Genomic DNA, 14,258 nt, shown 5'->3' on the forward strand with positions numbered 1-14,258 from the left:
CAGTGGTCATATTGTTATGGCTGGTGTATAAGAAAATATCTAAAAGCAGATTCTGTTGAAAGAAAATATCTGAATAAAAGATATAGATATAGATAAAGATGAGGTCTATTGCGTACCAGAGCTGGCTCTCAATCCACTGGGCCAGGTAGTGTCGCACCTCGATGGGGAAATGCTGGCCGTACAGCGCCTGCATCTGGTGCAACGCCTCACCCTGCAGTTGCTGGGCCTGGATCCACATTGCCATGGTGCTCCTGTGGAAGCAGGAGGATGGCAGGAGAAGAAGCCAGGAAAAGGTTGAGGGAGAACGGAAAGGAACAGCATTTAGAATCGATACACACCAGCGATGACGTTTGGCTCTTTGTGAGTCTACCAATTGCAGCTGATCACGAGCGCGACAAGAGCTACCACGCTTGTTAAGTCCATTAAAGCAATGTAGGCATCGTATAATCAGCTCCATTTATTATCTATAATTTCTTTATCAGAACAATACAGGAAAATATAAATTTCCCATTAACCTATGTGTGATCATGCAGCCCTTGTCCCACTTGTGATTGTACTGCCCCTAGATTTGAGAAACACTGGTTTATTTACTAATGTAGCTAACAGTCCCAATCAGATAAACAGACAAAAACCCATGGTACAAAACTTTAAAAAAGATTACCAACAAGTCCAGCATGGCTACAGAGCATTGCCGAGGTGCCATTGAGCAAGTCACCTAACCCCTAACTGCTCCCGGAGCACAGCTATGTGTCAATGCATCACTCCACCATCTCTACATAATTGCATGTCTATAAACCCTGTGTGTGCATGATTGTATTTCGAGCCTATGTGTGTGTAAAAAAGAATTTCACCATTGGGGATTAATAAATAAATATCTTCTTCTTCGATTCTGAAACACTCCTGGTGGGGTACGAAGCCACATGGAGACCGGAACAGGACAGGGCTGCGTGCCTGCTGGACTGAAGGGGTTACAGCTTTCACTAATACAGTTTCAATGTCTGTATCTGTATGAAAAATTCATAAATATTATTTAATTACCGTTTCCCATAAAGTTATATTGTGAAAGAAGCAGTTGTAAAACAGTGGATATTTTTTCCCATCGCTGTATCCAACTTTCTTTATACATCCATGGACCTGCAGTATGTGTAGATATCTACAATATACAACAATCATTCTTATTTGCAGGTGAACATGCACTAATGGAAACATAGCAATGCATATTATACACACTGGATCTTTCAGGCTTTCATTGTATTGGTTTTATTAAAGCTAACTAAAGCCGACACACACAGGTAGAGGTAAGGCAAGTGTGTCGCGGGCGTTAGCCCCAGCACTTGTCAACTCCTAGAAACGCCCCTGCCATCAGACACTTTTCGATCTCGGCTTCACTCGATTATATGTAGCAAACTTACAAATAGCGACCTCTGGGTATTGCCTAACAGATGTAACGTTTCACACGCTGGGTGTGAAGGTGGTAAATTTAAGTTACTTTGCTGTGACCAGACAGCGTAACATTAGCTAAGCTAGCGAAGGTAGGCTATTCTACTAGCTAGCATAGTAGGAAAGCTCACTGATACAGCACAACTTCACTAACATGCGCCACAAGTAGTTAACAGCTAACGTTAGTTAGTTTACGTCTAAACTCACCTTTTAAGAGACTGCAGCACACCTTACAGCAACACCATGGACGAGCAGCGCACAGTACACACACACACACACAACTTTTAAACCTAACACAGGTTAGTTGACGTACAAGTCACATAGCCAACTACTTTAACGCCTTCTGGTTTCTGGTTTCTGGTTTCTGGCAAAGCAGCTGTTGTTCACCAGCACCAAGCCAATGAATGTTAAAGACAGCTTCCGATTTTAAATTTCAAAATAAAAATCTTAATGAACCACAGTGATATGTCTAATCACTTTATTAGCAGGTGACTATCCTTTTTTATATCTAGTCTAATCTGTATGTGATAGACTACATGCATAAAAGAAATGTAAGAGAAATCTGTTGGGGTTTTTGACGAAAAATGTTGATAATTATGTTTACTTTTTTAATTTCTCCATTTCCGGTCGTATTCCTGCTAACGTCAGATAGCTTGGTACAGCTCTCCTATTTCCGCCACACCTCTGTGACGATAAATCAGAATAAAAGAGGGCAACAGGTTAGATGAAAGAGTTGTGAATAATATATATTTTTTAAATGTGACGAGATTATTTTGTTTATTATATGTTGTTTGTGGTATTATTATTATTATTTTATTTGTGACACACTTACATTTTATTTGTATTGTTTCAATTTTCAATTGATTTTATTTTTGAAATAAATTTGTCTGACTATCTTTAATATATTATATATATATATATATATATATGATATCATATATTCCAATTGTCATGACCGGTGGCTGATGATAATTCCATTGTCTGAATATTAATACACAGTTGCCTTTTGTTGGGGACAGTGACATTTAACAAAAAAAGTGAAATCTACAATTGTTTTCATGTTCCAACTATTTGGCACTGTAGCAATGTGTTTTTGTGCAACTAGTGACATTCGACTTGTTAGACTTTTACATGAGCTACAACTATAATTTGCCAAGATTAAAAAAGGTTAGAATACAAAACAGTTTTGTAATCAACAGTTTGTGTCCAGTCCTTTTCTTTTCCCACTAACATTCAATAAGAACACAGAAACTGTGAACCAAATAGCTTTTATTATTTAAATCATTAGTGGTTAAGCAATTAAACATTATACAGGAATCAGTTACCAACAAAACAAAAGCAAGGAAACAGTTAAGTATGAACTACATTTTGTGTTCCATTGACATAGGCCTCAGCATAACCGTAATGTTGTTAGTGCTTTGATAGACAATAATCCCCTTTGAATGCCTGAGAAATAAACCGCTGAAAGAATTGTCTTCCACAGTTGTGCATCAAAAAGCTAGAATATTTTATGCTTGTTTACATGTAAGAAGGTCACTTGTTGTTCTGTGAAATCTGTGCAAGCATCAAAATTATTTGGCGCAAGTGGCTGTTCTAAATGCAGAAGAGGTGCAGGCAGCAGAAGGCAAGAGGATCTCTGGAAATTAAATCAAAATGCATGATGATCTGCATCAGCAGTGATTCACAGTATATACAAAAAATACTAACACAAGCAAAACTGTGACGTGTCTGAGCGAGAAAGAAAACTTTGACAGTACAAATACTGTGGCAACTTTGGCACTCAGTTATATAAAACTGTATTTTCTCACAACATTCACAAATGTGTCTGTCTATATGTTAACCCTTTGATAGACTGCTGACCTTCAGTATGCCGGGATAGATTCCAGCCCCCGCTACCTTGAGCAGGACTAGTTTGCATAGGTGGATGGAAATGTATCTTGCTATAAAAATGCAGTTGGAGCAGAACATTCAAGAGTGACAAACATTAGTTCTTGAATTAATTCTTGGAAGGTACTCATGATATACCACCAGTAGTGGCGAATATATAAAACACATTTATACATCTTGTTACAAACAAGTAAATGTGGACAATAAAGGAAAATCTATGTGGAGAACAGTTTGGAGATGTAGAGAAATGCACATTTAACACTTTGGAGCAGAGAAAGTAAGAGTGAAATGACTGGACACTAGGGGTCAGTGTCAGACCACAGCAATAACACACACTTGAAATGAATCTTGTGAATAGACCGAGAGTACACAGCGCTGATAAGAGCCTAAACTGGTTCTACTAGAAGTTAGTGAGACTTGTTGAAAGTATTGGTCCTTATCTCAGTTTATCTATGAAACACATCTTTAAATAGCACATAAGAAGAAAGTTCTCATGAGAATATAATCAAAGTGAATACCACTGGTGAGTGAAATGCAATGGACCTATGAATGAGCTGTCTCTGCCTTGTTTTTTGCAGACCTTCATTTTCATGGGTGCTGGTTATTTGTTGGGAACACTGGCAGTAAAATGTAACATAAGCATGAAACAAGGTGTGCAGAAAGGACAACAATGAGGCTACGTTCTGTCAATAATGGAGAGGACATTATTCTAAATTGTGATCACATACAAAATCATACACACATTTTTAACTGTGAACTCATCAAAACCTTGAAATTACAACAGAATCACTGCGGTTCTAAATAATGACTAAAGTAAGCAGAGCAAGATATAACTTCAGTATTTAAACCGCTGAACAATGAATGGGGTGGAGGGAATAGTTTTGCATCTGCGATATGTAAAATATTTCTAAAACACAAGAAATTTCTGGATAAGCATGGATATATACTCAGTGTATTAATGAATTATTTGGCCATTGGGAATCTGCTACCTACGGCCCATGAGATAATTTTTCTTTACGTTCAACAAATTGAAAATCAGTGGACAGGAGACGAGTCGTATCCATATTCTCATTCCACTAGCTGTGAGTGATTAGCGTCTTGATTTTAAAAAATTAAACAGGAAAAGAAATGCTGACAAATTACATTTTCTTACAATGGGAGTTACAGTGACCCCTCCTAATGCTTTCATTATTGTGTCAGTTCTGCCACTGCCCCACAACAAAGTTATTTCCTGTTTCCTCTTCCCATTTTTTCTTCTTCTTTCCATTTTCATGATCATGTACACCATCCGAACACAAATGGACTCTGAACAACCCTTATGGTGCTTTTGCAAATATGGAAAGGTTTTCAAGTTAAGTAAGTTTTTATTGTGTTGTTTTAAAAAACACAACCTGTAGTCAAATAAAGTAAAAGTAAGTTGTTAAATGATTATTCCGTTTTTTTCTAACTTCAGTTTTATTTCAGTAGTTTTGGCCATCATTCCTATTGGTAATAAAACACTGTTTTGACCAAGTTGACTGGTGAGATCAGGGAATCAGGGAATCAGATTAACCTGAGGAAAAAATTGCTTGCTACTGGGCACCCACTGATTCCCAGTTCCTCCCACTCTCAATGTGTACAGTTTTCCTAAGCCAGAATACTAATTGGCCCTGGCTTTGCTTTTTGGTAACTTTTTGTCCATTTAATGGCAGCACAACTTGCTGTAAACACGACCTTGAAATATCATCACTATATAAATTTGATGTGGCGGACATGTTAGCAAAGAGTTTTCTTTTTCTTTTCTAGCATTCAATTTAGTGTAGTGTTTGTGTTCAATACTCCGATTCGCTCTGGTTGGGGCTCTACCAACCCTTAAGAAAAATATCACACTCTTTAGCTGCTAAATGCTCCACTATGTTCACCAGCTAGTCTCTAACTGTGCCTGTTTGCTGCTTGGTGCTGGGCAAGTAGTGTACATTGGGTTTATCTGAACTTTTTGACTGAAAATAGGTACTTCCTGCTGCTGGAGACTAGATTGATAAGAATGGCTAGACTGAAAGAAAAAGTTGTGGGCTGAAAACCTAAAATGACCACCATAAAGATGTAAGAAACTCTGCACATATCTAAGGGAACTGTAGAGACAGGTGACCTTTCCTAAGTCCAACCCCTTTTTGGGGTGAGTACAAAGTTATCATAACTGATTGGAATAATGGCCAAAATTATAAAAATAAGACCCAAGTTGTAATTATTCTTTAGCGATCTCAATTTATTCTGTTTTTACAAAAGAACCTCAGGGTTGGTGCCAAGGATTTTCTTGGGATCTTGGCAAATTCCTTTATCTAGTCGCTGTCTCTATCTCTGTCTTCATTCTCCTGAAGGACATCTTGGCTGTCTTCCTCTTCATCATCCTCAGCCTCTTCCTCATCGCCTCCACCATTCATCATCTCCATCTCAACCTCAACTGCGCCGTCCTCAACATCCCCATCCACCCCACTGAAGGGCTCAGCATCTTGAGACACCTCCACCATCTCTGTGCCTTGGACCACCTCGACAGTGCCCTCACGGATTTTCTTTACGTGGAAGGTGAAAGGGGGCACCTTGTATACGGCAGTCTTGGACCGGGCATAAACGACATGGTCTGGCGTGAAGGCCTTCTTCATCTTGTCACGGGATGTCTGCATCTTCTGCTTGCGTTCAGGGTTGACACTCATGCGTGTTCCAAGCTTTCCCATTTTCTTCTCAATGTTGTGGCGTGTCTTCTCCAGGTTTTCCTTGGTCTTCTGCTTGGTCTTCTCTAAATTCTCCTTGGTTTTCTGCCTGGTCTTTTCCAGGTTCTCTTTTGTCTTCTGCTTTGTCTTCTCCAGGTTCTCCTTTGTTTTTTGTCTGGTCTTCTCAAGGTTCTCTTTGGTCTTTGCTCTGGTCTTATCCATCTTCTCCTTTGAGAAGACTGTCTTCAGGGTTTGTACACGCTGCAGACTGCTACGCTTGATGCGCTCGGCACGAGACTCCTCTATGGTCTCTTCAATTGCAAACCCTTCCTCATCTGATGAGAGGTCTACATGAGGTTTGTCTTCCTTCTCTTCTTCTCCTCCCTCCTCTCCAGGCTCCTCCGCAGCTTCCTTGAGCTCTAGCAGGCTGCCTCCTCTGCTCCCTGACACAGACTCAGAAACTTTCATGGATTTAGAAACGCTCAGTCTTGAGGGAACCTTCACTTCATCCTGTGGAGAGGAGAACATAAAGAATGTTAATGCTATTTAGTGTGATAGGTATAAGTTTCCCAAAGTTCAGGCAGGAAGCACCTGGCTAAAATGTAAGCTTTACACAGAAAATTTTACAAAATGTCACAATAACTGGAAAATCACAGAGACAATCTGTTTGGAGATATGCATTTCGAACAATTCCAACAGCTAACACATACTATAATTACTTGTAAACTTGATATATTATGGTTTAAATGACCAGGGTTTAGGATTCAGTGGCATTTAGCAGTGAAGTTGCAGATTGCAGCCATTTTCACTTAAATTAGCTGTCTGCTGCTGCTAGGAATAAGTGTTGGAACTGAATCAAAATAGTAAAGTAGGGGGAAAAGATTCTAAAAAGCTCTCTGCATAATCACTATAAGCGAAAACCTTCATGCTATTTATAGACCTTTCATCCACAGTTACAAGAAAAACTTTGATTAGTGCAGCTTTACGGTTCATCTAAAGGTATATTTACAGTGCATTTAGGTTAGGTTGTAGTTAAGCAGGAACTGGCATAAGGAATGGAATGTCTTCACTATTATGAAATTAATGAATGTTTGTGCATTTTTCCTTTCTATTTCCATGTGCACATGTACACACAGGCCAACTAAGTTGAGGACTATGACTCACCAGTCAGGGTTTGCTACACAATGAAGGCACTAGAGGCCCGTCTAAACAGAGATATGGGATGATTACACTTGGCAGAGGCCAAGATCAAGTGAAATCTGTAACAAGATCCATGGTTCACTCTTTTAAGTCATACCAGAGGGAGACATGACAGAAAAATGAGAAACAAAAGACTGGAAATGGTAATAGTTTAAGGGCGGTTTTCTGTTAGAGCTGTGAGCGAGTGTTGAAGTGTTACGCAACGCTATGTTGACCACAAGAAAGGCTTTACCTTTCCAGCTTGAGGTGGATATCAAGTCACTGGTGTTAAAGTCAAAGTCAAGTCCCAAGTCTTTTGTCAAGTCTAAAGTCATCAGATTCATTGCTTGAATCAGACTTGATTTGGACTACACTAACTCACAAACTGCATCTCCCCTGAAGATTATTCATACTAATGACCTAGCTTGGTTTGAGACCTTTGAATCACAGTCAACATTTTGTCATTGCCAACACAATTAGTTCAGAGATTCAAATAGGTGTGGTGTTATGCCCATTGATGTTATCTTTGTACATGGCTAGCTAGCTACCTAGTTATATCGGAAAATTGTGACAGAAAAATGGCAAAAAGCATTGATGAGATCCAAATTTAGCATAAAATGTTGTTAAAGGGCTCCTGCAACAAGATGGACCCTTTCCATCTTGGACAGTCCATGCACAATCCAAAGGACAAAATATCACAGCCAAAATCCATCGGGCACGTTCCGAATGCGTCGGCCGGCAATGCTGCGCCCTAGACTCGTCCCAGCATTGCCCCACACTGAGAGGTCTATTTTTTATGAAGGCTGCAATCCACTCCAGCCAAGCAGCACAGAGCAGAATGCTTTGACTGGAGGCAAATACAAAAAGTGCATAGAGAATCTGGTAAATTTTCAAAATAAAATACCCCCATGCAGACTCCAGATTGAATTTCACGCTACATCAACACCACGTCACAACCTGTGGCACTAGGCAAAAGTCAGTCAATCAGAGGAGACTTGGATAAAGAACAAAATACACATCAACAGTGTAAGGCAAGACGCTCTGAAGACACTCTGCTTCTGAAACGCTCTCGGTGGGATTTGAAGATGCGTGGATAATGGAGCCAAACTGCATCACAGACATGATGTCATAAAGCTGTGCCCGGTGGAATTTTGCCGTCAACACAAGACACAATGACCCCATGACCTTCCTTCTTGCACCCCCCTCAGGATGAAATGGCCCCACTACATGCAAGACTCTAAGAATAGCAGTTATCACTGCTCCTATCAGGGCTCACTAGTTCGGCTTTGGGTGTTTCTGTTACATAAATGTTTTGCTCAGCAGAGTTCTTACACGATACACAAATCACAAGTAAGTATGACCTGACTCCACCCGACCCCAGCCTGCCCTGATAAAGCATTCCTGAACAGCACCACTTTATGCTCTTCTCCCTCTTCCCTCATCCAATCCTCTATTCCCATGGCCCTCCCATTCACCTTTTCTCGCCTTTTTCTCGTTTGCATTCCAGATGAGGAAACCTTTCTTTCCCTTTCTCTCATGTGCCCCTTTCACCTCGTAAATACAATGCTCCAGCTTGTTAATGAAGGGATAGAAGGAGTGGTGAGGGGAGGGGGTCTTCCTCTTTCCATCACAGCAAATTTTTCATCCAATTGGGCTCCTGAATGTCTGCATGAGGGCCAGAACTTGTACGTATTGTCTTTTCCTCTCCCTTACACTGCCTTCATGGTCAAAACAGGAACACAGCAGAGCCAGAACAAAGGACCACGGGGGGAGGTGTGGAAAGGGTAGATGTTTCTCTGCTGTTGTATGAATCGAGTAATAGCACAAGTGGGATGATGCTTCAGTCTTAGAAAACCATCTGCTCAGCAGGAAGATGATAGCATCAAAGTGTTGGCTGGAAAGTGGAGGTATGACAGATGAGGGTAAGTGAGGGGGGGCCTCCTGTCTATTGTGTTCTGTTGCAGTCTGATGGTGGTTTTATGAAGGTATTGTACTGTAGTATCTCGGGTAAACTTGACCTTGGATGAGGGATCTTGGCTTTCCTGTACAGCTGTGTTGACAGGCAGAGAGAGCTGGAAAATACCTGCCTCGCTTAGAATCATTACATCTTGTTTCAATCTCAAGGACAATGCAGTGGGTGTTGTAAATCGCTTAAGCACAGTGTGGTCCAAGTCTCAGACAAGGCCTCACAGTTTGTCACAAGAGCTCTTATTATAGGTTCATATTAGGGTGTTGCAGCTTTTTCTTGTGAGAATGTATCACTTTTTTCCAAGGAGAATGGAATTTTTTTTGGAATCTTAAACTGGCCTACTGTAATTAGTGTCACCAATTGACCAAATGTGAAATGTAACAGTCTCCCCTTCTGTTCAGTTATAGTGTTGAAAAGAAGTTTTTTAATCATGAAATGTTGTCACAATTAGCATATTAATTCTTCAGTTATGGTCAAAAACCTGTTTTATGAGGTCACAGTGACCTTTGACCTCGGAACACCAAAGACTCATCAGTTCATCCTTGAGGCCAAGTGGACTAAAGTGCCAAATTAGAAGAAATTCCCTCAAAGTGTTCACATTCACACGAATGGGATCGAAGATGGGTGGATGGACAACCCAAAAACATGATGCTACCTCCAGACCCCAACCCACTACAAACAGACGCCCATAAAGGCTGCACTGTTTATTAAACTTACAATGTGAAAGTCCTGAAATCAGCCCATAGTATGAGATATGCTACATGCAATGTAGGAATGCAACAATATATCGCAAGCCTGCAAAATCACAATACAAAAATATGAAGATTCAAATCTGTGAGATGAAACATGAATAATGATACTCTTTTTAAACAGCAGAGGGCACTATCAACTTTTGACTTTGCTTGTTCGATAACATTATCCCTGTCAGTAGCTGTATCAAAGCGCAGAGACATGTTGCCGGTTAAGACTTTGGGCACAAGGGTATTTCCTGTTTTTTCCCATAGTTGACAGGGTTATAGTTTCAGATTCACTTTTACAAAGACAAAATAAATACGCTTTGTTTTGCACAGTTTATAACCAACTTCAGAAATCCAAAAAATAATTTGGGATTTTGCATTAATTGTTGCGATCACAACATTGCAACTTCAATCTTATTTGTTAAAAAAATTGTGAGAAAATCATTACAAACCAGCAACCCAGAACCGTGAATTGTATCGAATCGTAGAGTGTTTCTTTACATCCCTGATGCAAAGTTGACATTTTGTTCTGGGAGTAATTCTCGAAAAAAGTACTTGTCTAAAATGAAAGGGATTGATCCAAGGTGCGCAGTAAATGTCAAGAAACAACTCATAAGAGATTTTGACCTGATGACATTGAAAGAGAAATAATGAAAACCTTAAATTAACTAGCCTTGGCCAGACTATTGGAGTCACTGTAATGGCTGCCCTGTTCCCTTATGTCTGAGGAACCTGCACATACCGTATATACAGTGTGTGCCTGGGAAAGCCCTGTCTGTCAGAGACAATGTAGGAAGTCACAAGCTAATGTGTTTGCATAAGTACAACAGAAGTTGGTGTACAGGAGGGAATTCTGTGCTGCGTGCGTGTGTGTGTCCACAGTACATGGAAAGAGTGTATGGGGAAGTTAAGGCATTCACCTTGGTGTGCTGACTTCCTGACCCTCCTAATTTAATGGGACATTGTTCTTCCAGGAGGCTGCTGCGTCAAAGACAGGAAGGTACACTCAGAGCCATGGAAAATAGACGAATGAGGTATGTAATGGTTCTGTGAGTAACAGTGTGTGTGTGTGTGTGTGTGTGTGTGCACGCGCCTGTGTGTGACAGACTTCATTTTGCCTTTAGCGCTTGCAAAACATACATAAGGAGATCATTTCCATATCTGGTTTGCACTTAAATTACAAAATAATAGTTGCGAGGGAAGTTAGTTGCAAAACACACTTAACCACACTGTGTGTGTGTGTTTGTGTGTGTGAGAGAGAGAGTGTGAGTGAGGAGAGAGAGACAGAGAGTCAGTGTGTCCTGGAGCGATGGGAGTAGTCATCTCATGATTTGTTTCATCACAATATGAGTCTGCGCTCTTTGCTCTTTATCTCTTGTTATGCCATGTTGATTTGAGTATGTGTGTGTGTGTGTTCACAGTGCACTGGGTTTCTATAACCACTGCTACATTCCACTGTCCTACAACTAATAACACACACAAGCTACATTATTGCATTGTCAACATCAACTTTCCTACTTGTTTATCTCTTATAGCTTTCTTTCTTTCTTTCTTTCCTCAGTCTGTCACCACCAATGGTGGACATTGGTGACTCATAGCTGGTGAAAAAGTCATTCATCTGAGAGGTGTTTACCGTGCTTTTACTCTGGCTCTCTCCCTCTAACAACCTACCACCCACTATGGGCACTAATGCATGAATACTCGCACTCTTTAGCTCTCTGGCACAACACATTATGAGTACACTGTTAATAATGCTGCTAACATACAGCGGACATTTTCCTTTTGGTCTTGTCCTTACATGACGTGTGTATTCAGAAAAAACTGTGTGCAACAGGCCCTTTTACAATTGGTTATTTGAAACCAAGTTGTTTTTTCAACATTAGTCTAATTTTGATCAAATTTAGAATATGGCATTTACATGGAACATGAGTAACCTTGTTATTGATGTTATCCCAACACTAGGGTTTATGGTTGCCAGGTTTCTGTTGTATTTACCACTCCGCTTGTTTTGCTCTAAATTTCAGTTTGTTTTACTCATCTCGAAAATTTTGACTTTTTGCATGAAAAAACCTGTGACTTTTATGCCTCAATGTGGTGATCACTCTCACTGTAAACACGTAAAAACAAGACCACTACTTCCTTGATAATGTTGGCATTAAGTAAATAAAATAAAAAACTCAGAAAAAACTTCTTGTACTTGGCCCCAAACTATAACTACCTTAGATGCCAAGAGACTCCCTGTCTAATCCATTTTAGCAGATATCACACGTGTACTACTCTCTCAGCCATATGTGGAAGAAGGTTTGGCATTCGTATGGCCTCTGGCTTGCTGGCTTCTATCCATTCACGCACGGGCTACGGGCTCGTGATGGGAATCTTGGAGTTATCTTAATAGATTTATGGAAGATTCTATGTCATAATCTTTTAAATATCTCCCACGTCATCTATACCAAAGCAAAACCGCTTTCTGTCAGGAAGCTTAGCCTTTTGGTTTCATCTTTCAGCGTTAATTAAAAACATAAAATTGCAACAAAACTTCAAAATTTGAATTTTCGATAGCGTCATCTCCTGTCATAGGATCGATTTTTTCACTGTTGTATGTTGAACCATTAACGCACCATTCGCAAAACAGGGCACTGATGGATCACTCCTTATGGTGGTTTAGGCAATCAATTCATGTCAAAAATATAGGAGGACTTTAAAGGTTTGTTCACACAGGTTAACATATGGGTTCTCTATGTCATTAAGTAGTGTTTTTTTAAAGGATGTTTGTTCTATATTTCAGGGTTTTGGTGTTAATATCAGGAACACTGGAAAAATAATTGTCGAGGGTTTAACAGCTTGGGTTCTTCCCCAGGGGTCTGTCTGATTGGCCTACATATACACCTTTAAAAGGAGCTCTGCATCCATAGACATGAATCGACGAATAGGGGTTTCTGGGCTCTTTTTGTACATTAAGCTATGATTGGGAATGGGTGGGTCGGACAATTTTCAGGTTTTGTAGAACTTCAGCTTAGCATTGGTTAAACCCTGGTGGGCTTTTATGTAATACTTGTCTAACCATTCGGAAAGGGAAAATGTAACACGATAATTGTTTGATAACCTTTGGGAATCATCACCATGCAGACACTGATAAGTTAGCTTTGCAGAAAGTAGATCCTTATGCCTCCGCAGAGTCGCGCATTGGATTCTGGCGGTTTCCATAACACAAAAATGCAACTTGTATTATGCAGGAAACGGTATAGCAAAAGGGTTGATCCTCACCCAAATAGGGGCATACCAGATTATATCATTGTGTTCATTGCTGGTGGAGTTTTAGGTGATATGCATGGTAAGTCCTTTGTTTCTATGAAATATGTTTAGGTGCCATTCACCCAGACCATGTTCCCGAGCTATAGATACTGGTTAAGTCACTATGGGATCTGGTCTGGATTAAACGCCTCATAGAGGTAGCTCATGTCTCTCAACAAGGGCTCAAATATATTGGGCTTATTTTCATTACACAATCCATGTTGGGCACCAGGCGAAGACTACAACAACGGTTTAATTACAATTTTTTTTTACTACAAATTGGTTATGGGAGTATATTTGAAAACACGCTACCTTTCGGCACATTAACTATATTTGTTATCCTGCTGGATCTATTATGTGTAGGCTTGGGATGCACTGATTTCCTTTTTCAAGGGAAGGTTAGAATTAGGGAATTCAGGGTTTGATGGAATGGCAGTTACTCCACGTACACACATGTCTGACACATCTTTACCACTGCGTCGGACCCCAATTGTCACGCACACATTGGGAGTCTTAATTGGCAGGGGCTGGAAGGCGTTCACGTCCTGGGTAGTAATTTAGTAGAATAAAATTAAATATTTGGATCTCAAAGGGAGGGCATTGATCCCGCTTTGGTTATAAAGGGTTAATGTCATCATCGCACGTTTATTTATGATGGGGCTAGCTGTCAATTTACCATATTGTGACTTTTAATTTACCATGACTTGCGTTATACTGGGGTGTGTGGCCGGACCTTTGCATTCCATTCTTATTACACTATGGAGATACTTCTGGTGTACCGACAATTTCACATTTTTTTATAAGATCTAGAACCACCGGACTGCAGAATTTTAGTGGTATTACTCTGACCATTCAGTGGGTACATGAACATGGGAGGATTATTTAAGTGATTTAACTCCTTAACTGGGGATTAAATATACAATCATTGGTATTTGTGCAGTCTCTAAAGGTGGGGTGTCTCCGTCCATGTTGTATGGGTGGGTAAAATCTGGGGTGGTCAACATGGAACACAACCTCTTTTCCCCCGTGGATCATTGGCCATGAGGGTTGGGTCTCCATGGGTCACTT

General features: G+C 40.2%; 2 protein-coding genes across 2 annotated transcripts in view; both read right to left on the bottom strand.

The window, feature by feature from the left end:
* Nucleotides 1-1,821, bottom strand: part of LOC118325349 (signal transducer and activator of transcription 5B-like) — a gene marked incomplete in the record, with an annotated part of 21,880 nt that extends 20,059 nt beyond the window's left edge. Inside the window, 2 exon segments of the mRNA XM_035657986.1 lie at nucleotides 117-251; nucleotides 1,648-1,821. Of these exon segments, the coding sequence (XP_035513879.1) occupies nucleotides 117-244 (128 nt within the window).
* Nucleotides 1,822-2,692: 871 nt separating this feature from the next.
* LOC118334534 (caveolae-associated protein 1-like) overlaps nucleotides 2,693-14,258 on the bottom strand; it is a 29,550-nt gene continuing 17,984 nt past the window's right edge. Inside the window, exon 2 of the mRNA XM_035670461.1 lies at nucleotides 2,693-6,524. Within this exon, the coding sequence (XP_035526354.1) occupies nucleotides 5,646-6,524 (879 nt within the window). The 3' untranslated portion in view covers nucleotides 2,693-5,645. The remainder of the gene's footprint in view (nucleotides 6,525-14,258) is intronic.

Source organism: Morone saxatilis, unplaced genomic scaffold (genome assembly GCF_004916995.1).
Source record: "Morone saxatilis isolate NCDOM2014 unplaced genomic scaffold, NCSU_SB_2.0 Contig1, whole genome shotgun sequence".
Lineage (NCBI taxonomy): Eukaryota > Metazoa > Chordata > Actinopteri > Moronidae > Morone > Morone saxatilis.